The 21,724-nt window shown below is 34.8% G+C and overlaps 1 protein-coding gene across 2 annotated transcripts; it reads right to left on the reverse strand.

Annotated features, from left to right (window-relative positions):
* Positions 1-615: 615 nt before the first annotated feature.
* Positions 616-21,086, reverse strand: RBM5 (RNA binding motif protein 5). Of its 2 annotated transcripts, none has more exons than XM_015819418.1 (25): positions 20,952-21,086; positions 20,186-20,240; positions 17,998-18,208; positions 17,403-17,564; positions 16,370-16,439; positions 15,854-15,927; positions 13,803-13,886; positions 10,941-11,001; positions 10,724-10,789; positions 9,852-10,012; positions 9,355-9,452; positions 8,843-8,930; positions 8,186-8,263; positions 6,935-6,998; positions 6,470-6,561; positions 5,989-6,067; positions 5,490-5,581; positions 4,680-4,841; positions 4,115-4,261; positions 3,958-4,029; positions 3,626-3,805; positions 3,007-3,081; positions 2,204-2,301; positions 1,990-2,119; positions 616-1,253 (listed from the first exon to the last, which is right to left on the reverse strand). In XM_015819418.1, the coding sequence occupies exons 2-25, from the start codon at positions 20,200-20,202 to the stop codon at positions 1,128-1,130; spliced, it is 2,487 nt and encodes an 828-aa protein (XP_015674904.1). In that variant the 5' UTR covers positions 20,203-20,240; positions 20,952-21,086; the 3' UTR covers positions 616-1,127. The 2 variants fall into 2 exon arrangements, with proteins under 2 accessions (XP_015674904.1, XP_015674903.1); XM_015819417.1 differs by having other exon boundaries at positions 17,998-18,265.
* Between the last annotated feature and the right edge of the window lie 638 nt (positions 21,087-21,724).

A 21,724-nucleotide genomic window follows, 5' to 3' on the forward strand; every position in this document is an offset into this window, starting at 1 on the left:
GTACTACAGATACTACCTAGAGTAAAAATATTGTAGTTATCATTCCCCTCTCAAAACCCAAAGAATAAAACCCAATCATCCAGAAGCCAAAAGGGGCTTTCACCCTTCCGATAGGAAAATAAATGTAATTTTCTTTACTGAACTACAGTAATCCCTTCTAGCAACTGCGTGTCAGGAAGGACCACACTATCTCCAAAAAGAGAGTGGGGATTTCATTGCAGACTCCAGCTCAGATTAAATGAATACCCTAAAAAAAATGCTGTCCTAAATTTCCATCTTTTTCCAGGAGGCTGTCATGCTGTGCCAAGCAGATTCAATCTATTTGGCAACCCTACATCTAATTTTTTCTACAGAGAAAGCAATTGTTATCAGACTCTAAATCAGATCCCACACAGCTCAGAGGAAATACACTCTGCTACATCTACTGTTACCGGGTCTCTACATGTAATTTTTCTATGACTAAAGTTTCTATCTAGTTTTATTGGTTGAGCACTGTATTTTGTTGCACAGCTCCCCTGCTGATAAAGACCAAGCCAGTTCCCACTCATTCCTGATTTTCTACTTATGATTAAATTAAACTTATTCAACCCACATCACAAAATAACCCACATTCTCTATGAAGAAATCAAGCTTGGTTTAGGCTTTATTTCTTTTCAAAAGAAGTCTGGACTGGCATCTAGAATCAAAATCTTCAAAAAATCTATACAAATACATATCTTACAAAATGTACAGGGAACTGCCAAAAATGAGAACAATACAAAGTAAGCAGAGAATAGCAGTGTCAAATCATATTAACACTTCCTTAACTGCTCCACAGGACAGAAGTGGTTTTTAGAGTACACAAAGCTCTGAACACAACACATTAATTTACACTATTTACATAAATGTATAAAGATGCAGTATCTTCTTTTTAACTTGTTGGGGTTCTTCCAACATGAAGCCACAGTGCTTTGCATTCTATGATCTATCATGTACCAAGGGAAGCAATGCATGCTGGAAGGAAAAGAAAAATTAAAATAGAAGTGATTCCAACCCACAACTAATATACTGCAATGCCTCCAAGGCCTTTGAGGTTTTAACAGTCAGTTTGGAAGAGTAAAATCTTGTGTCTCCAATATGGACAAAACTTATTCCATTTCGGTGAATCGGGCAAACATAGCTTTCCGTACGGCATCTTTGTATGAGTCAGCTGTAGAAACACCGTAAGAACTACCTTTTGCTCCAAGCCCAGCTCCCCTCATTCTCACTTGAGCCTGCAAAAGAAAATAGGTATTTTAGCAGTTTCAAACAGCAGTTGAACATTGTTACTTAGTTGTATCTTGCATGCTTCAAGACATCAATGTTTGAAGATGGCATTACTTAAAGTAACTAGAATCTATTTTTTCAACATTAAGATTTTGCTAGGTCAGTGTCTTCCAGCCTATGGTCTGGAGACCATGCATGGTTGCAAAAGCTAGCTTCTGATCTAGGCAAAAATAAACTAAATTGAAAACTAACACTATCTAGCCAAATGTAGAGAAAATGAAATTTTACTAGATTTTACTGCAGTTATTTCTGTCACAGTACCTACAAGTGTTATATTGCCAGAGGTTTTGCCACATTGTGGCCATCTAAGCAAAGAAAATAAATGGGAACCACTATTCTAACAGTGCATTTAACGTGTGGATTTTTATCAAGTATCTGGAATTAGAAATCACATTTACTGTCAAGATGTTCCTAAAAATGGTATGAGTGAACAAATGAAAAGTACACTTAAGAGTAGATTCTAGATTAGGTAATTTCACTGTTTTTCCTGGGAATTAAAACATTTCCGTTAAATTATAAGACAATCTTCCACAGCAGTAACCACCAATCTGGCTGCTGATGGTGGCACCCAGAAGCCAACAAAATCTTTTTTTTTTTTACTGATTAGCAAAATGTTTAAAAATCTCTGTTTTCTAAAATTTAGCACATAATAAATTCAGTGTTCCAATATAAATTTATGCTCACCTCAATTGGGGCTGTGATGCCTTGGCATTTCCTTCCCAATCCTGAACCTTCTCTCCATCCCATGGCCTGCAGCATTTTGTTGCCAATATTGCTATGGTCAATGCCATCTTTTGTGGGCTGTTCATAATTCCTGTAGACGAGCAATAAATAATTAAAGCTAAAAAAAATGGGAAAAATATTACAACAGTAATTGTAGTATCCTTCGAATACATACACAGTGCCTGCATCAAACGTTTTTTTCCGCTTTGGTTCTGGTGGCTCTGGGATACCATATTTCTCACGTCTTTCAGCTGCTCTGTCTCTGTATTTCATCTGAAAGATAAATTCCATTATATCATATTGTTACCCTATTGCTTTGAGGTAAGAAAAACATACTGATAACTGAAGAGAGAAACACCATGTTTGGTAACATTTACTAATAGGAGGAACTTATTAGTACACTAAAAGGGCTGTATTAGAAAATTTTGAACACAGCAAACACAGCTAACAATAAGGTAAGGTGATTTTTATTATCATTTTTTACTATGAGCACACTGGCCCACGTTAAAAATGAAATTCTGTTGCCTGCTCTCAAAAGAAAGTATATATCTACCCCTACGTAACACACATATATACATGCTATATACATTATACACACACATATACACACACATAAATATTAATCACTGTCCATTTTGATTACATAGTGGAAAGAGGAAACTTGAGAGTTTATTCATTGCACAGTATATAGAGCAGTGTATAGAGCAACCACATACCAGCTTTTGATTAAACAGTTCATCTAACATCTATACCCCAAAATACCAGAATGTGTGGTAATATTATCTTCTGCATATCCCAATCAATGCCTAATAGCTCTAAATGTCAGAGGCAAGAAATCTTTCTTCTACTTATTTCATGTATATTTTAAGTTTCAGCTCTGAATGTTTGTTTTTCAAATCTATGAACTGTAGCAAAGTTTGTATGATTCTTATGCTTTGAAGGTAACGTCTTTGTATTTATGCTCTTTATGATACCAACCTCTCTCTCACGCATTTCCAAGGCTTCAAGTTCTTGCTCTGATAGCCTAGATCTCCTGTAAATATCCATATTTTGCTAGAGAAAGAATATAACCAATGAACATGATAAATTAAGACTGATTTAGATAACTAGTAACATTTCTGATGGAGAGTACTCAGACAATATAAACTTGTATTATAAACAAGATAAATTGAATAGTCAAAATCATTAATCTCCACCTATCTATTTAGCAATGTTTCTTTACTGGTACAATAGAAAAATTACCACTGGTAATCACGTGTGTAGACTTCTGTGAGTTGCACCCAAGGCTTTCCAGAGCTGCAAGCAGCCCAGGACTTCATATGAAGTTCATATTGGACTTCATATTTCTAATATTCTCTTCATTCTATAAATGTTGCTTGTTCATTTTATATATTGAAGAAAACTGCAGGGACTTGTCCAGGCAGTGTTTGAGAATTGGAAATGATTGAACCTATCACCATCACTACTATATTCTAGCTGCCTAGTTGCTGAAGAAGTGGCACACAAATATAAATCTGTATGTACATTAATAAATACATGAATACATAATGTAAAATTTCTGCAACATGGGATATATTGATTTGAAATAAGACATTACCTTATGGAGATCAGAAAGCTGCTGATGCCTAACGAGAGCTTCCTTATTGGGAAACTGTCTTCTACATAACAAACATGCTAGCTTTTTCCAATCTGTTAACTTTTCTTCCTCACTCTCCAATCTCTCCAAGAAATCTTCCTCATTGTCACTATCCCCACTGTAAGCAGCAACTAAACCACGCTGTAAAATAACATTGAACATTTGCAGTTAATAAATTACTGAAAGAGCAGCAGAAGGTAAGTAGATTGCATCAAAGAACAACAGAATATAGGATTCCTATTTTAAGCAATTAAAAAAATCACAAAAGTGAGTGTAGATTTCTGTACACTCACTTTTAATGGATTGTCATCTTCACCATTCTTTATCACTTCTGTTATTATTTGTTGTCTCTCAGACAAGGTGCCCTAGAAAAAGAAGAAACCAGTAAATCCAAAATCTTCATATGATGGATTTCTCTTGCATTTCTTGAGCTAGCAGTCAACATTTTACCTTTTTCTCAAAGAGAGCAAAACCAGCATCTGCTGCTGCAGATTCTCTTCTTTCTTCTTCTCTTGAATTCAGGGGCTGAAAGCTGTTCTTGAAGTTCTCCTTCTGTTTGTTTAAGCTCTTAGCCCAACGTTCCATGTCCTTAGCAATCTGAACATGAAGAAGAGTTTTAATTCAGACTGCGTGTATATTAAACCAAAGTTAACATTTCCACTCCATATATTTCTTTTTCTACCATCATAGCATTTTAGGTTATTTCCACAAGTGTTCTTTGTAAATTATCTGGTGAAAAGACACATAGTTGGAAATCTCTACCATAGTAAACTTTTCAACACATGGTTAGAAATTAAAACTATTTTCCTCAGTTCAAACAGCAGTATATCTAGCAATTAAATAATATAGTGTCACAACTTTCTAGCTACTCATTGATTGCTTCTCTTTTATTTTACACAAATTTTCTCTTCCTATCTTTTATACTATATAGCTTTCTATGACTCTTACATAAAAATGAGTAGCCAGTTATATCAAACAGAATATTGAACTTAGCAACTTTAATTTTAATTATTACCTGTTGAGCAGTTTTACTCTTGGGTTTCTCTTTCTTTTCTTTTCCTTCTTTGGCTGAAGATGTGTTAGATTGCTGATATGTTGTGCCTTCTGCTGCAGGCATGTACGTCTCTTTCTCACCATCCCAGTACAGATACTGTTGTGTAACAGCATTGTAATAATACTGAAAGAAAAAGCAAACTGTTTATCTTTCATGCTGAAAAAAATACTTTTACTTTCTAAGTTGAAATGAAGTTGTAAGTTACATTAAGATTGTAATTTGTAGTGGTAATATCTGCACCTAAAATGCTACATGAATTCGTATTATTATCTCTACATAGCTTTAAATTACTTCCAATAATACTCAAAATTAATTTGATGCTAAAGGCCTACTAGTTAAAATGATTACACTGCATCTTTGAACAAAAATATATATTCAGTACAGCAAACATGTCAGAGTACATTGGTTCATGTACATTCTAAACTAATTGTCTAAAACAATGGCAGATATGCCAAGTAGATTCTCCCTATTACTAGATCATATAATATAACATATTGACATTTCTCAAGCTTCTGCATTTCCAACTCAAGAGTACTTTTATACTTAAGAAAAAATAAGGAGAGTTGTATACCTGAGAATTTGGGTCATAATATAATCCAGTCACAGGATCATAGTAGAAACCTGATGATTCATCATACTGATATGTTGAAGTGTCTGGAATGNTCCCTATTACTAGATCATATAATATAACATATTGACATTTCTCAAGCTTCTGCATTTCCAACTCAAGAGTACTTTTATACTTAAGAAAAAATAAGGAGAGTTGTATACCTGAGAATTTGGGTCATAATATAATCCAGTCACAGGATCATAGTAGAAACCTGATGATTCATCATACTGATATGTTGAAGTGTCTGGAATGGCTGTAAATTGAATGAATAAATTACTTGGATTAAACTATTGCTTTTCTAAAAAACCAAAAATGTTATCTTGAATTCAAGAATATGGGGAGATGTAACTAGCAGGCACAACAATACTGATCTGAATGTAGGACAGAGAAACCATTGCCTTAGAATTCTGTAGATTAGTGAAACAAATAAGCAATTTTTCTTTACTTCATCCCTTCAATGTCTATTTTACTTTTAGGAAGTAGTTTAATCCCACCCCCCACCTCCCATACTTTCCCCAATCCTTCAGAAAGTAAGAGTTACCCTTCTGGATTTACATTTCAGGGAAACAATAAACTGAATAAATATAAATACTGATTGGTAAAGGAAGCAACAGTTATTTTCCACTATCCAATGCTTCATCTCGCAGTAGTTAATCTCACCATACTTGGTGCCAGGAATTATACCAGTTGGAGAAGTGGATGAAACTTGAGAACTAGTACTTGGCTGTGCAGCCTGCGTCTGCAGAAAGAAATATCATAAACTTAGAAAACTATAACATTTATTCAAAAATACATACATTTTCTTAAAGACATTTTAAAGCCAGAATAAGCAATTTATGTTTATGTGTGTTATTCAGACACTTATGCAAAAATCATTACAATTGCAATAGATCAATAGTTCTTAAGTAAGCTAGTTTTGCACACATAAGACCCACGGTTCAACTTCTACTCAATTACTATCTCAGGCAAGTCAATACATCTTATTCCACAAATCAATACCTGTGCCACCAAGTAGGCAATAGGTATAATTTAAATAATGCTAAAATTAAGATGTACATTCATTAAAATGATTTCACTTTGCAGTCATGCTTTATTGCTCTACACAACCAATATTTTTACAATAGAAGATAACAAAATTTACCGGCGTATCAGCTGAAGTAGTCTGTTGATTATATAACTGAGGACTCTGGGAAACAACAGCAGCTGTAGTTGTACCAGCAGTACTTGGACCACCTGCCAAAACACAGCTCATTGGATATTCAATGAAAACCTCAAAATCTAGAATAGTACTGCTAGAACCCATTAGAGTGCCTTGATAGTAACAGGAATAATAATAAATTTAAAATGATTAGCAATTTCATTTCCTGGGGGGAAGACTACCATTAACTATTATTGAGTACCTGCCATAATACTTCATGCAGACAATTAAAATTAACTCAAATCTCTTAGTTGGGATTTACCTGAAAGATGAATGCTGCTCTAAAGACACTCGTAACAAGCTATCAATTTACTATTCAAGCCAGAGTTGAATCAAGCCAAGATGCCCATACAAAATTATGAAAAAAAAAACCATGTTTGTTTCTGTGACACAAAGAGGAAAAATTACCAGAAGTTGTAGTAGTATCTGTGTCCAATGTTCCCGCTTGATTCTGGTAAAACTGCTGATAATCCTGTGAATGTCATGCAATGAATTAAGGTAAAGTTATTGTTTCATGACATGGGATCCTTTAGGAAGTGGGAAAACCCTCATCCCCAAAACAAGTTACACAAGAGTTAAGAGAAAACATAAAAGCCAAGCTATCCATCTAGAGAGAGGGCAGCAGAGCCCAGGAAAATCAGATGATGAACAACCAATCAAAATAACCCTTCTAAGGTGAGCTTTTAAAAGGAAGGAAGCCAGTATAATTTTGATTTTGTTTTATGCTTTTCTCTCAGGTGAGAAAAGTTGACTCAAAACATGCAAGCATGCCTCAATTTCCAGAGACTTGGGAACTGGAGATCCAAGAAATATATAGCAACTTAAGAACTACTGTAGTGGAAGTTCAAATTAGAAATTTCTCTCTTTTCTAAGTGACAGTTTACCTTATAATGTTTCCCCAGGAGACGTGGAATGGTAGAAAAAGGTTCTAAAAGGTAGGTCTGCAGCACCCCTCATGGGCATGAATGTGTAAGCACATCCAATTAAGAATTCAAATCGAGAACAGAAGGATAGTTCCCCCCCAAAGGGGGGAAGGATAGAGAACAGTTCTCGATTTGAATTCTTAATTGGATGTGCTTACACATTCATGCCCATGAGGGGTGCTGCAGACCTACCTTTTAAAACCTTTTTCTACCATTCCACGTTTTGCCATGGCATGGTCATCATCATCACTATCATCTTGCCTTTTACATTTCTATCATTTCAACCTATTTTTGTTCATCTAGTTTAGCTTTTTATTTTGACTGGCTTTTATATTGCATTTTTTCATGTGACTTTGTACTGTTCCTTGTTGGTGGATTTAAAACGTTGTGTATTTTAATAGTTAATACATTTCCTCTGTATTAGTTCTGTATTAATAGTTAGTACATTTCTGAAATTAACAGAATTTGGCAATCATGTCATACATATAGCAAACAAATAAAATTACCCTGCTAAATTCTCAAAGTTATTGCTATATTCTCATTAGATTGGATACAGGAGAAATTATTTTAAACCATTTGCTCAATTTTAGGAAATTTTACATTGCCTCATCTGCCCAAATTTTCACGACATGTCGCCATGTTATAGTCCAATCCTCCTAAGAGGTAGTTCAAAGCGTGCAAAACACTTTCCTCCCGAGAACTTCAAGTCCTAGTTTCTAATACTATTTACACATACCTGGGTGTATTGATTGTAACCATCCTGCCCAAGTTGAAGGTAGTTGAAGTCAACAGAGCCACCTTCCCCACTCTGAGGCTATAAATTAAAGAAAATGATTAAATAGTAGATAGAACAAAGAAATTGTTACTGAACTCTTACCTTCCACTAGCATAGAAATTCCTAAATTTTAAGGTAAGCACATTTTTAATTTTGAAAGCACGGTCAGCATAAAGCCTTAAAGACACCCAATTCTTATCAATTAAAAGGCAAATTGATGAAGCTGCTCTCTAAAACCTAGTCTCTCAGGATGCTGAGACCTCAATTTAGCAGTTTTATTTCCCTTTCCTAGATATATTTGTAAACAAGCACTGAGCTACAACCCATTACCATTTTATTGACTAAAAAAATGAGATATATTCATAATCAAAGCACTGGTGGATATAATGTCCCTGAGCGAAATGGATGGTTTAGAAATAGGAAGACTGAATGAAATTGTATGTTTGATTTTATCATTCTGTTTTATAGCATGCTAACTCTCACTTTTCAAAATAAAATAACTTTTGAAAATTAAAATACAACCAAATAGACCTCATGGGGCCTGGAAGGCCAAGAGAAGAATCTGTAGATGCTATACTGTAGACTCAGGAATCAGGAACTTTAAAAACAAATTCCTACCTGGGTTGATGACCACTGAGCAGCAGCAATAGCTGTGCTAGCAACAGAGAAAGCACTGACACGATTGCCATCTGGGAGAAGCAAATCCCTAAAGAGAAAAGAAGACAGTTAAATCCATTTCATAGGCCACATTACTAGAAATCATGAGGAGCTTCAAAACAAAATTACAAGCAAATTACAATGTGCCTCAACTGTTGATAAACTCATTGCACCAGTTTCCCCACTCTATATTTTCTGGCAATCAGAATAGTACTACACAGAATAAGAAGATAAATTGAAGATTTTTGATTCCATTACTTATCCAAATAAATGTTTAATTCCAAACACTTAACTGAATTTAAATGCTACTACTAAGAAATAGGATTTCTACTTTTTAATGAATACACACACAGAAAGACATAAAACTGGTTTTCTTTTTAAAGCTTATTAAGACTGATAAGCAATAAAGCAGCAATATAAATTCCTAATTGTATTCCATTTGAAGATTTTAAAGACAACTTTAGTATACTCACTTTCTAGCACTTTTTGCAAAATCCACACCAATTGTTTTGCCATCTATTTTCAGAGGTGGCTGAAGACTCTGCAAAATCTGCAACAGCTGAGAAGCATCCTAGGAAAAATAATTGTTGGTATGAGACAAAGTTTAAATTGTTATCTACAACCATTGTCAAAAAGGAATTGTAAGAAAAAAATTCAACTACCAAAACTTCATAAGGAAAAAAACCAGTATAATGTTCATTTATTCATTCAATTCAGGTAAGATTTTGTATAAAGGGAATTCAGAGCTTGATACCGAAAAACACATCAGGATATTAACAATTTTATGATCATAAATTAATAATTATTACACCTAATTAAATTATCTTTATCAGGACAATAAACGTTAAGATATTTGATTTCATTACTTATGCAAATAAAAAAGGCGGCACACATCTAAACTGAACTTGAATGTTACTACTAGGAAACACATACAAAATATAATACTGAAATACAATAAAATATACCTCACCATGGCTGAAGACAACTGTACAAAAGCAAAGCCTCTATTCTGCTGGGTCTGTTTGTCTTTAATAAGACGGATATTATTTACTGCCAGTGAAGCATATGGTGACAAAGCTGTCATGATTGATTCCACTACTGTATGAGGAGCTATATTTCTCAGAATAAGGGCTGTGGGAAGATATTGTTATCACTTGTTTAGCTATGATACAATAACATAGAACAGATATACATAAGTCTCTAATGCATTGTAAGTAAAGCAAAGAAAAACTACATATTTATGAAATTCTGAAAAAGGCCAGATTTACTGATATAATGCAGCTATGTATGTTAGATTATCTACCATAATTCATGGTAGTGCAATCTTTTCCACACTTCTGAATGCACAAGTGGGGAAGGACAATAATTTCAGTTTAATTAAAATTTTAAAACAATTAACATGTAACTTTCTTCTCACAAGTTTAATGCTGCAAAAAACAGTAAACACTAAACACTAAAATTATAAGGAAGGACTATCTGGTGCAGCTGCTGATTTAAAGAGGAACAAGAGCAATGCTGGGAAGAAATGAAAAATATACTCCAAGATGTGACAATAGAAGCTAATCAAAAAAGAAAAACAAGAGGAAAAAAAGATGTAACTGCAGAATTCAGGCTGAAGAGAGAAGTAGGATAAAAAGTGTCAATGTTCTTCATAGACAGAAGTGTCATATTTCCCATACATTGTCAGGCTACTCATTTCTCCAGCAGCTTTAACTTGATTTTTATCACTTGTGAATTTGAGTTGTAAATAGCCCCTCTACAAAAGAATCTGGGTTGATTTTTGCATAACACAAAAACATACCTATGCTAACCCATTTTACAATACAGTAAGAATTAACTTACTGTCACAGTAGTAATCCACAGACTGAACAGCTTCTGGTCCTCCAGGTGGCACTTCCTGCTCTGAATCTTCATTGCAAAACAGGTGGAAAAACAAGCTTAATAATCAAGACCTTTGTGTTATGACATCAATAGACCTCTACCATGTCAGAAATAGAATTACATGCAGTTCAATTGTCAAATAAAAATGTTTAATATAACTTATTCAAACAGAACTTACCAAATTTATCTGCTCCACAACGGAAGCATTTTAGTCGCCTCCTGAAGTTGTAAAGGCAGCACTAACAAATAAACAAACCCATTACATTTTAGATTATACACCTGATCAAACATTCTGTAGGACAGACCATACCTATATCACTGTTTTTAAAATACCCCATGATGGTGGTTTCATGTCATTGCTGAATAAAACTATTAATGTCCATTACCCAGTAAGAAATTAAAATAAAGATAACACATTTGGAACTTAGGAGAGAGTTTGCTTTGGCACCCATGAGCATGATGATCAATTCAACCCCAGTCATATCCAGGACAATAGAAAGAGTAGCTAAATAAAATTAATAGCAAACACCATAGTATCTGGGAATGCTTCCATTCCCGGAGCTACAATTTTAAATATTAAGCTCTGCATATTTTTAAGGTCTTCATTATCCAGGAAGCATTCTGAGATATGAGAAATGGTATTACAAAACTATTCTATTTCTAAATTCAATACTCTGAAAACACCTGCAGTATTAAAATAAAATTTCTGCATAAATGGAAGAAACTGGTGTAATGAATTTTAAAGTCTCTCAGGGTATTATTGATTCTAATGTTTTAATTACCAGACCTTAAATATTAATGGTGAGGAAAATGGTGAGGAAAGAGAATTAAGAACTGTAACCATGACTTCATGGAAAACTGGAGCTGATCTTTAAGCAGGAATTTATACTTGCAGCAGAAATCCATGCAACAGAAAAATGTTTCATTCCTGGTTCAAAGTTCAGAAGCTCTTTTTTCTCTACCATTGTTATTCAGTTGCAATATTGTTCATTTTAACTGAAGGGTAATGGAAAGGCTGATGTTTCCCTTCTATATGTGAATGTAAAATCTTAAAATGCTGACCTTTGTAAAAATATAAGTTATTGCTTATATCTGCTGTACAGGAAACTGAAAGTTTCTTCTATTCCTTTTTATCTTTTTTCTTTATTGTCAATTCATAAATTTGGGATGAACATTAATTCTATTCACTAAAATCTATTTAAAAGTATATTTAAAACTCTAAGCATTTTTCCAGTGTTCTAAGCTTATAGGTGGGGGAACTTTGAGCTCAGGACAAAATAAGGCACTTCTCTGAATGCCATTTAAAATGTTTTAGCATCTTTTGATTGGCTAAAAAAATATTATAGACCATAGGACGACATATAACTAACAGAGCAAGTTAAGTTCCATCTTTGGTTTCATTAGCTAAGTAATAATGAGATGGCTCCATTATTGTTGACATCCTTTGTTTACTTCTTACTTTAGCCCAGCTTTTGAGTTTTTGATATTTTGTTAATAATTACAATGATTTTTAGGTGTTTACTGATTGTTTTAACATTTTATATACTGCCCAGGTCATTTATTTTGTAACCAGTGCCTATGTAATTAGATAAAATAAATAGGCAAAGGGAAAACCATTTATCCCTATTGCCTATTCATCCACAAAAGTATATTCATACAGGGTGGCAAAAGCCAGGGCAGTCCTTGGAAAAGGCTGGCAGAGGCTGTGTAAATTGGAGGAGGCCAGGAAAAAAGCTTGGTAGACTTGGTGCAGGCCAGAAGCACAGGGGATGGTGGATGGCACAAGACAAAAAGTGCAGAAACACCCAGGATGAATGGCACGGACAGGGCACAAGCACAGGGAGGCTGGTATGTGGATGACAGTGCAGGAAGACCAGGGGATGGATGATGTGTAAAAGAAAGCCCAGGGTGAATGGCACAGCACAAGTATAGGAAGGCAGGAGGAAATTAGCACAGCAACTTGCGACTCTCCCTGCCAACTTCCCCATTGATTTTGCTTGTAAAAAAGTCAGCAAATGACTATCATGATTGCAGGATGCCAAAACTCTAGCTGAGAGTAAGCCAGATGCCAAGTGATTACATGACCCTGGGGGCACTAGACTGGCTGGCACTTCAAAAACCAATTTTAAGTATCACTTGCTCAGCACCATCAGTTAATTAACAAGCTATTGATAAGCAGGGGCCACCTGTAGGCAAATTTATGGAATTATTTTTCCTCCACTGCGGAGAAAGTAGTTTGTGGGTTGTCCTATTTGTTGTACTGATTTTACTGATTGATTCCCAAATACATGTACATTATAGATACTAAGATCTGCTGCAGTTTTCAAACTGTCAAATACTACTACTTTGCTTTTTCAGTGTTGAAGACAAGCCATGAGTATGTAGATTAAGAAGACACTTCAAGCCAATACAACGAGAAGTGTGCTTTTGTTATAACATCATTCATGGGCTATGATGAGGTAAATCTATTGCTGTTATTTTAGATCTGTCACTGCAGAAAAGCTCTCCAAGCTAATAAAGGATATTCAACTACTGCATCCGTTGATGTTATGCAAAATATAAAATGTTTACAATTTATTTCATTTTTTATTTGAATGTATAAGCCACCCATCTCCCATGGATTTTTATCTTTTGTAAATGTTTTAATAGTTGACTGGTTAAGTAACATTATGCAAAAGAACAAAAACAAGAAAGCAATTGGTTATTTCAAATTCAGAAGCATCAGCATCTTTACTCTAAATGAAAAGTTCTCATTATTTTAAAATACCATGTTACCTATAGCAATGATCACAATGGCTATTTCCACATTAACATACATGTTTTTATTAAACAATATTTATTTCTTTTCAGCACTTCTTATAAATTGCTTCAGGCTAAGCTTTTTAATATCTGAATTTCTGATATTTTATCCGTTAGTAGAAGTGAATAGTATAAGAATGGCTAATTACAATGGAATCTGTTAAAATACATTGAGGGAGATGGGCAGTTAGTAAAAGTGTATGCGTGTGTTAAAAAAACGCTTTTGCAAACACTACCATACCTTGTTACAAAGCCAGTCTTCAAATTTAGGTCTGGGATTGCTGTAATGCATTGCAATTTGTTTCCCTTGAACCAGCAGTTTTTTCTGCAAAAAAAGCACATTTAGTTATTCCAGTATCACAGAACATGTGTCGATTTTCCCATGGTAGAGCACACTTCGGAGGATTCAGTGCTCATGAACTAAATGGACAAGATATGGGGAGGATGCAGAGAACCAACCACCGCCTCCTACACTCTGCCCATCCAATCCTGCAGGACATGGGCAGTAAGAAAATGGGATGTGCAGTGAAAGCAAACAGAATCAGGGAAGGTTGATCAAGCTGCCAAAACTAAGTGCTGACATGGAACCAGGAAGTGTCTCTAAGGAGACTGAGATTTTTAAAGACATAGCAAAACACTGCTTTAAAGTATTAAGTGATTGCTTCACTTCTTTCCCCAAGACTAGAATTGTATAACTTCAAAACATATGAATTGTTTTCAGTTGTTTTCTTCATGATGTGCCCTTGAAAGTAAAACAATTCTTGTCAAGATGCCCTTATACTTCTAAGAAGCTAAATTAAGTCAAGAACTGAACATGTGTTCAGCGTAACTGTTTTCTGACTAACATATTATACAAAAACTTGTTTGGAAAAAACTACCATGCGAATATGAAGATACAATATTTAATAACCAATTTGGACTGCCACTGACTTTTTTGCCAGTACAGTAATGGTTTGTTTTGCTTTTGGTGCCCTTTCATACTTAGCAGAGTACTGGATAAGCTACTTAAATGTATAGAAAGAAGCCAAGTTTCTGAATTCTAAATTTTGTTCCTGAATATCCAAAACCTGTATCCCCTCTAAATCCTGCAAGTCTTTTACAGCTCTTCAGAGAGATGCACCTTCAAATGTGTCCAGGGGTTGTGTATGTTGAGGAAACAATGATCTAATCTTAAAATGAGAGCTGACTTCAGTAAGTCAAATTCTAATAGAAATAGTATTAAGAGCTTAAAAAGATAGAACAGGCCTATGGTGCAAATTTCATCTTTTATTGCTCACTAGGAAAATGAGAAAATGGCCCAAAACTGGAATATGCACACAAACAAAATATGTTGGCATATTTACAATATATCATGTTTGTCTGATAGTTAACAGCAACAGGGCCAATAGGGAGGCTCAACTATTTTTTCCCTAACACTAGCGTGGTTATGTTGGAGTGGATTTGAAACAGGATTCAAGATGAAAATTGACATAGCTTTGTATATATTAAAATTGTGATTTCATAATTTGCTACCCTAATTTGTCCAGGCATTCATTCATGGACAATTGCATGCTATATAAATCATACAGAACACTTGTTGCATGCAACAATTAGTTATTCCTTCAACTTGTGTGGTTGGTCATGATATGAACTTAAGAGAAAGACAGTCTAAACATTTAATAATAAAAAATAGCAGTAAAATTCACATTAAAATCTTTTTCAGATTTTATAATAAAATAGCTAGTTTGCTCCTTATATTTTTAGTTTGGTCCAGCAGCAATTCTAGCTTGATAGCAATGTAGTAAAATAGTACTTCTGCTATTAACTGCTGAATTAAAATACCAATATATCAATATCTTGGAAATATACATTTTAATTCTTTAATAGTGTCCATGTTTCTTGTTTAGATTTTAAAAGCGTTCCAATGCCTTTTAGAAACATTTTTGTTACGTTGTACTTAAAATGTCTTTCCAGTTAGTTATCTCTATATAATCTGTAAGTTTAATTTTATAGTTATTGATAGCATACATCAGAAAAGTCTTTCTGGCTCAATGCATAATAGGTTTTAAAGAAATAAGTCAAAGATCATTTAAGAGATAGCAAACTTTTTATAGAAGGTAAATGGTCAAACTGTAGTTTGGGGCAATGTTATGTAATTTTAACAAAATTTTAATATACACAAAGCATTCCATTTTAAGTTATGATTTTTTTTTTAAATCAAACCACTCTTCAGTTTTTTATTTATTCCTTTTTAAAAACTGTACAGACTTGTTCCATGTTCAGGAATTATCTAGACTTTGTGAGTGAAGCAACCTGATTGGCTTCCATCCAGCTGGTAGCATCTTGAAAGTGATAAAACTCCACGAAGGCGAAACCACGGCTTACACCTAGAGACAGCATTCAGATATAGACGGGATACTTGTGTTAGTCAGTTCCTTTAAAACAGGTGAATCTCTCTCCAACTGCTTCATTACTTCATGACAAAGCAGTTTTATAAATGCGACGTCAACTCTGAATTTGCTTCTTGTTTTGCCATGGCAAGGAAACCAAGCTGCATTAATAGGCTACTTGAACGAGATAAGATAAACCATGCAATGGATTACTAAGATTTAAGAATCAAATTCATGGTGTTACTTACCGACATGTTTAAATATATATAAAAAATGAAGACTTCTTCCACTACCTATAGCCTTTCAAAAGGCTAAATTCCTTATCCATGGCAAACCTTTCATTTTGTTTTGTACTTGCAGATGAAGGGGACTTTTGGAAAATGTTTTAGGCCTGGGGAAGAGGAAGGCTGTGCCAAAAAACTAAGGTTAATGCTCTCACCTGTCTTTCTCTTCATCAATCTCACATCTGCAGGCCGAGGGCCTTCACAGGATTCAATGATCTCTCGTATCTATATGCAATTTTAATAATACCATTAGTGTTCACAAACTAAGCAAAACTACAGAGAAGGAAAACAATGGCCTGGTATTAACATGACTTCCAAAATTTATAATTATTCTAAGTAACTTAGAATCTGAGTTAAGAGTAAGCAAAGATTTCAGAATTAAAATAATCTAGAAATTCTTAGGAAATAAAATCTGTTATGTCATTGTTATATGGTTCAAGATTTATAGGTGCCAATCTTCAGCTATGTAAACTTATCCTTTTATATAGATCATAATCATGCTAAGTGACCAAGTTCAGTATAGTAGTTAAGGAATTAGGCTAGAAGCCACGAGACCATGAATTCTAGTCCCACCTTGGGTATAAAATCAATTGTGTGACCTTGGGCCAATAAACTTTTTTAGTCCTATGAAGCTGGCAATGGCAAATGACTTCTGAGAAAGTTCATCAAGATTACTACAGGCAGTCCAAGAACAGGACACAGCTGAAAGGGGGGGCACATGTTGTCCATCAATTTCTAAGATATTTCCAAACAGAGATTTTAGATTTTGACCATATAAATTAGATGAATAAATTCCAGAATGTATGATGCAATGCTCTTCTTCTGAACTTCTTTGATTCACAGCTGCAAAAATAAAAACTTCTAAAATGAACAATCCTGTGAAAATCATTGGGAGTGGGGGACTATAATAGGATTCACACAAAGGATTTCAACAAAACTCTTCCTTTTAATCAGAGGAGTAGGTACCAGCAAGTCTTCAGTTTGGGGGAGGGGAGGAAAGAAGAATCATCATACTTCCTAACTGCAAAACAACTATATGCAAGGCATGGAGACTACTTTAAATAATAATTGTTAAACACTCACTTCTGAAATATGAAACAATAATAAGACACTTTCAATACTGTACAGACTCTTTAAGAATTATTCTGCAAATTAAAATGTTAAAGTTAGCAATAAAATGTCACTTACATCATAGTCTGTAACAGTAATAGGGAGTCCACGCAACATGATGGTCTTGCTTTCTTTTTCATCATTTATGTCATTTCTATAATCATGTTCTCCGTAGTCTCCATCAGAATGATAACCATCTTCTGACTTATCGCTATTACGTCGCTCACGTTCATGCTCTCTCTGTCAAGTAAATCCAGCAATTATAAGATAGTAATGTAAAACTAACTACATAACTTTATTTTAAAAAATTAAAGATTTATATGTCATTGTATCAATATTCATACAATCAGACTAATGTTATAATTAGAAAATATTGTTTTGGTCTACAATGTTTTGTAAATACTTTCTATGATTCATTTAAATATAAAATTTTGACAATGTCATTTCTATACAAAAAGTAAAAACTCCCTGAAATCAAACATGATTGCTAGTGATTATATGAAACATTTCTGTGTAGTCTACTTGACAACAAGGAGATAGTTTTGTCACTGCTTTCTTCTTCTACTGCTTTCTGGTTAAATCCAACCAGGAAATACACAACTGATAAATTTAGCAAAATAAGGGTATGTACTTATTTAACCAAAGTCAAAAACATAGTAATCAGCTATCTCACCTCAGGGCTGTCATAATCTCTACCATCATAATCTCGGCCATCATAATCCCGACTATCATAATCCCGATAATCATCGTATCTGTCGTTTCTACGCTCCTCACTAGATCTTTTATAGTCAGAATCCCGACGACGGCTTCTGGAGTCCCGTTCATCCCGATCTTCTCTATCTATAATAGATCCATATCTTCCACTCCTTTCAGTTCTGCTCACGCTGCACACAGAGTTTGTAAAGTCAAACAACTCGAAAATTGCAACATCCATGCAAGGACTGTATAATAAAAACAGACAGTCAAAGAGTACTGTATGGTAAAAGGAAATCATCATGTAGTTGGAAATATTTGCCATTTTTGGAGTATTTAATTATATTTTTCTGTTTTATAGAAAATATTTAGCTTTCAAACAACCAAATATGAAAACAGTGTGAATTGTACAAGTATGTGCATCAGAAATAAGCCACAAGCTTGAGAATCTATTTTGTCCATAGTTTTTATCACAATTATTTTATTTGTATTAATAAAATTGCTGATTTCATTAATTTGCATGGGATTTTTTTAAGATGCTCAAAAAAGTTATTTCCTTGGCCAATTTTTTTTACAGTCAGAATGGTTAAAAGCACTTTTCATAGATTATCAGCTCATTTACAATTCCCTAAAACTGAAAAATGTAGGACAAGACACTTATTTATATTTTCTATTCTCATGACTAGGCATTCCAAAAGTAGGAGTGACTTGCTCCATGTTCTGAAGAATCTTTAGTATTTTTTAATTCATGCCTTGCTGAAATGGTTAAAATCATCCAGTGAATTTTGTTTTACTGAATATGTAACAGATATAACACATTAGCTGGCATTTCCTTACCTGTGATATTAAAAGCTTTAGTCATATTTATTATTTATTAACTGACATGTTCAAAAGTTCTAAACTGCCATGTGTCAGGAGCTTGTGGGAATAAATTTGAAAAATAAAATCCCAAATGACACTTGCCATGTATTTCACTGAATATCTCAGAACTCATTTCCAAACATCATAAGTCCACAATACTGAAATATTATTTGGACAAAGTATCAATGAACAGTCAAAATGATTCTAGAAAAAAAACTCAAAATGATTTTGTTCATATCCTTTTATATTAGTTTCATATAATTCTCATAGGCTCATAGTTCTTTGTTAAATATGTGGGTGTGAAACTAAATCTACCATTTTCTGTTATCCCAAAGTAATTAGAGGTAGTAGACCTTGACTTACAATCATTCATTTAGTGACTATTCAAAATTATAATGGCACTGAAAAATAACTGATTTTTCACATTTATGACCATTGCAGCATCCCCATGTAATTAAAATATAGACGCTTGGAAACTGGAATGTATTATGATGGCAGCAGTGTCCTAGAGCCATATGATCAACTTTGACAACTTTCTCACAAGCAAAGTCAATGGGGAAATCAGATTCATTTGTTAGTAACTTAATAATTGTAGTGATTCATTTAACAACCATGGCAAGAAGGTTTATAAGGGTCATAAAATGAGGCAAAACTCATTTAACTATCCTAACAACAGAAATTTTGGGCTCAATTGTGGTTGTAAGTTGAGAGCTATCTGTACATACATCCTTAGCCATTATTTCAGCACGTATGAAAAATGCATCCATTTATCAATAACAGTATTACCACTTTATCTTATTTACTCCAATGTATAGATTATCAGCTATTTGTTCTCTTTACCTTTGAGAGGTAGGTCAATGACATATGGCCCCAAAGCATAAAAAGCTTTCATTTTTTAATTTATTAAAAACACTTGTCCCTTCCCTAACCCTAGCTCAATGATCTGAGGAGAAAAAAAAAACATAAGGTGCTCAGACTGAGAAGAGTTAATGCTCATCATTTCAATGGGAAACAGGAAGGAAACTACTCACTGAAGTTGCTTCTTTCAGACTAAGGTAAGAAAATAGGCAGGATATGTTATACTTTTCTCGTCCTGAATCTATTAATACTGAGCTCCTCAACAAGGCTAGAAAGTTTGAAGAATTAGAACACTATAATCGTGGTGTGATGGGAGGCAAACAAATTTAATTAAAAAAAAACACACTGCAGTGCAATTCAGAACATCAATGCTGAACTATAAGATTCCAATTTTATTTACCAGACTGCCTTCAAAATATAATCTTAAGATTTAAATCAGTATTACATACCGTTTGTCGGAACCCATCCTCTCGTCTTCAATTCTTGATTAATTAGAATATCAATCTAGAAGTTGTTAAAAAAAAATCAATGCATAATTCTTTACATAACCTTGCTATGAAAAATCGTCCCTATAACACCACATATGCTAGTTAAAAATGGCCGTCCATACTTTAAGCCTATGCTGTCTCTACGGAAAAAAAAAAAGCTTAAGTCAATGAAACAAATTGCCTATATAAAGCAAATCCAGATATGCTCAACGTTTATTTAAGAGGCAGAAGCTCACATAAAAATAGACATTTGAGTAAATTAACAGCGAAACAGCCTGTGGTATTACTTTCTACACAAGGTGCAGGGGGCATTTAATGGTGGCTGATTCTCCTCTGCCAAAAAATACAAAACCAAAGCACCTAAACAAAGACTGGTAACTGGGAAGACAAATATGCGACTTGGAAAGTAGATCTGCCCACCTGGCTTCCCAAGCCCCGAATAAAAGAGGCTGGGCGAATCGCCCTACCGACGACTCATCCCCCCTGACGAGATCGAACAACGGCGGGACCCGCCCTCTGCAGAAAGTGGACCGCGGGCCTTCTTTAAGCGCCCTGGGCTTCTCCGAAATAGCTTTTTTTTAAAAGGGTCCAAAGCTAATTAAGAATCCCATTGCGTTTTAAGAGCAAATTTATCGTCATCGTTTTGCCAAACACCAAATACCGATTCCTTACAACCTTAGTACTGACTAGCCTTTCCCACGTCATAAGCTTCAGGTTCGGGACTCACCGTGAAGAGAATAACGACTCACTGCCGCCGCAGCAGCCGCAAAACTACAACCCAAAAACGCCAGAGTTTCTCTGAAGGGCTGTAAAATGGCGCCGGCGTCGAGCTCACCGTCTTCTACCCACAATTCTCAGCAGCTGCTACCTCCTCCTCCTCCTCCTCGAAGCTTCCAGCAAGCAGCGTACGCAAGCGTCAATCTTTCATTTCGCGAAGCATTCTGGGAGATGTAGTACTTTTGTTTTACTGTTCGGGGGAAAGGAAGACCCCGAGAGTAATTGTGATGTTGGTCTTACGTTTGTTTTTGTTCCGTCGGCATAAATCCTTGCCCCTTCATTCGGTCTCAGTATCTGAGCGGTCGCTTGCCAGAGCCGGCCAGGCAGACAACCATCTTATGAGGCTGATCTTGCTGGCAATCTCGGCCATTTCATAAAGTTGGCGACGTAATATGAGAGGCCCTTGTGGTAAAACAAAGGCATACAGTACTAGCGTGTGACAGATTCTCAACTTGCTGGTTGGGTGGTTTGGGCTGTAACTTTATATATATATATATATATTACAACCATGCGCATTATTATTTGATGCCCGTTTCACCAATGTTGGAACCTCGTTTTGGTGAAAATGAAGTGGCCAACTTTTGCTCATGGGCACAAGCGTTTTTTCTGTTACCCATAGAAACTTTTTAACAGCGTTCAGTGTGGCTGGTTTTTACTATTGATAATTATAAGTAGAGCATGACTGGGGTTTTAACATTTAAGCCTAGGTGCAGAAACATTTTT

Source organism: Protobothrops mucrosquamatus, unplaced genomic scaffold (assembly GCF_001527695.2).
Source record: "Protobothrops mucrosquamatus isolate PMUCROS unplaced genomic scaffold, P.Mucros_1.0 scaffold918, whole genome shotgun sequence".
NCBI lineage: Eukaryota > Metazoa > Chordata > Lepidosauria > Squamata > Viperidae > Protobothrops > Protobothrops mucrosquamatus.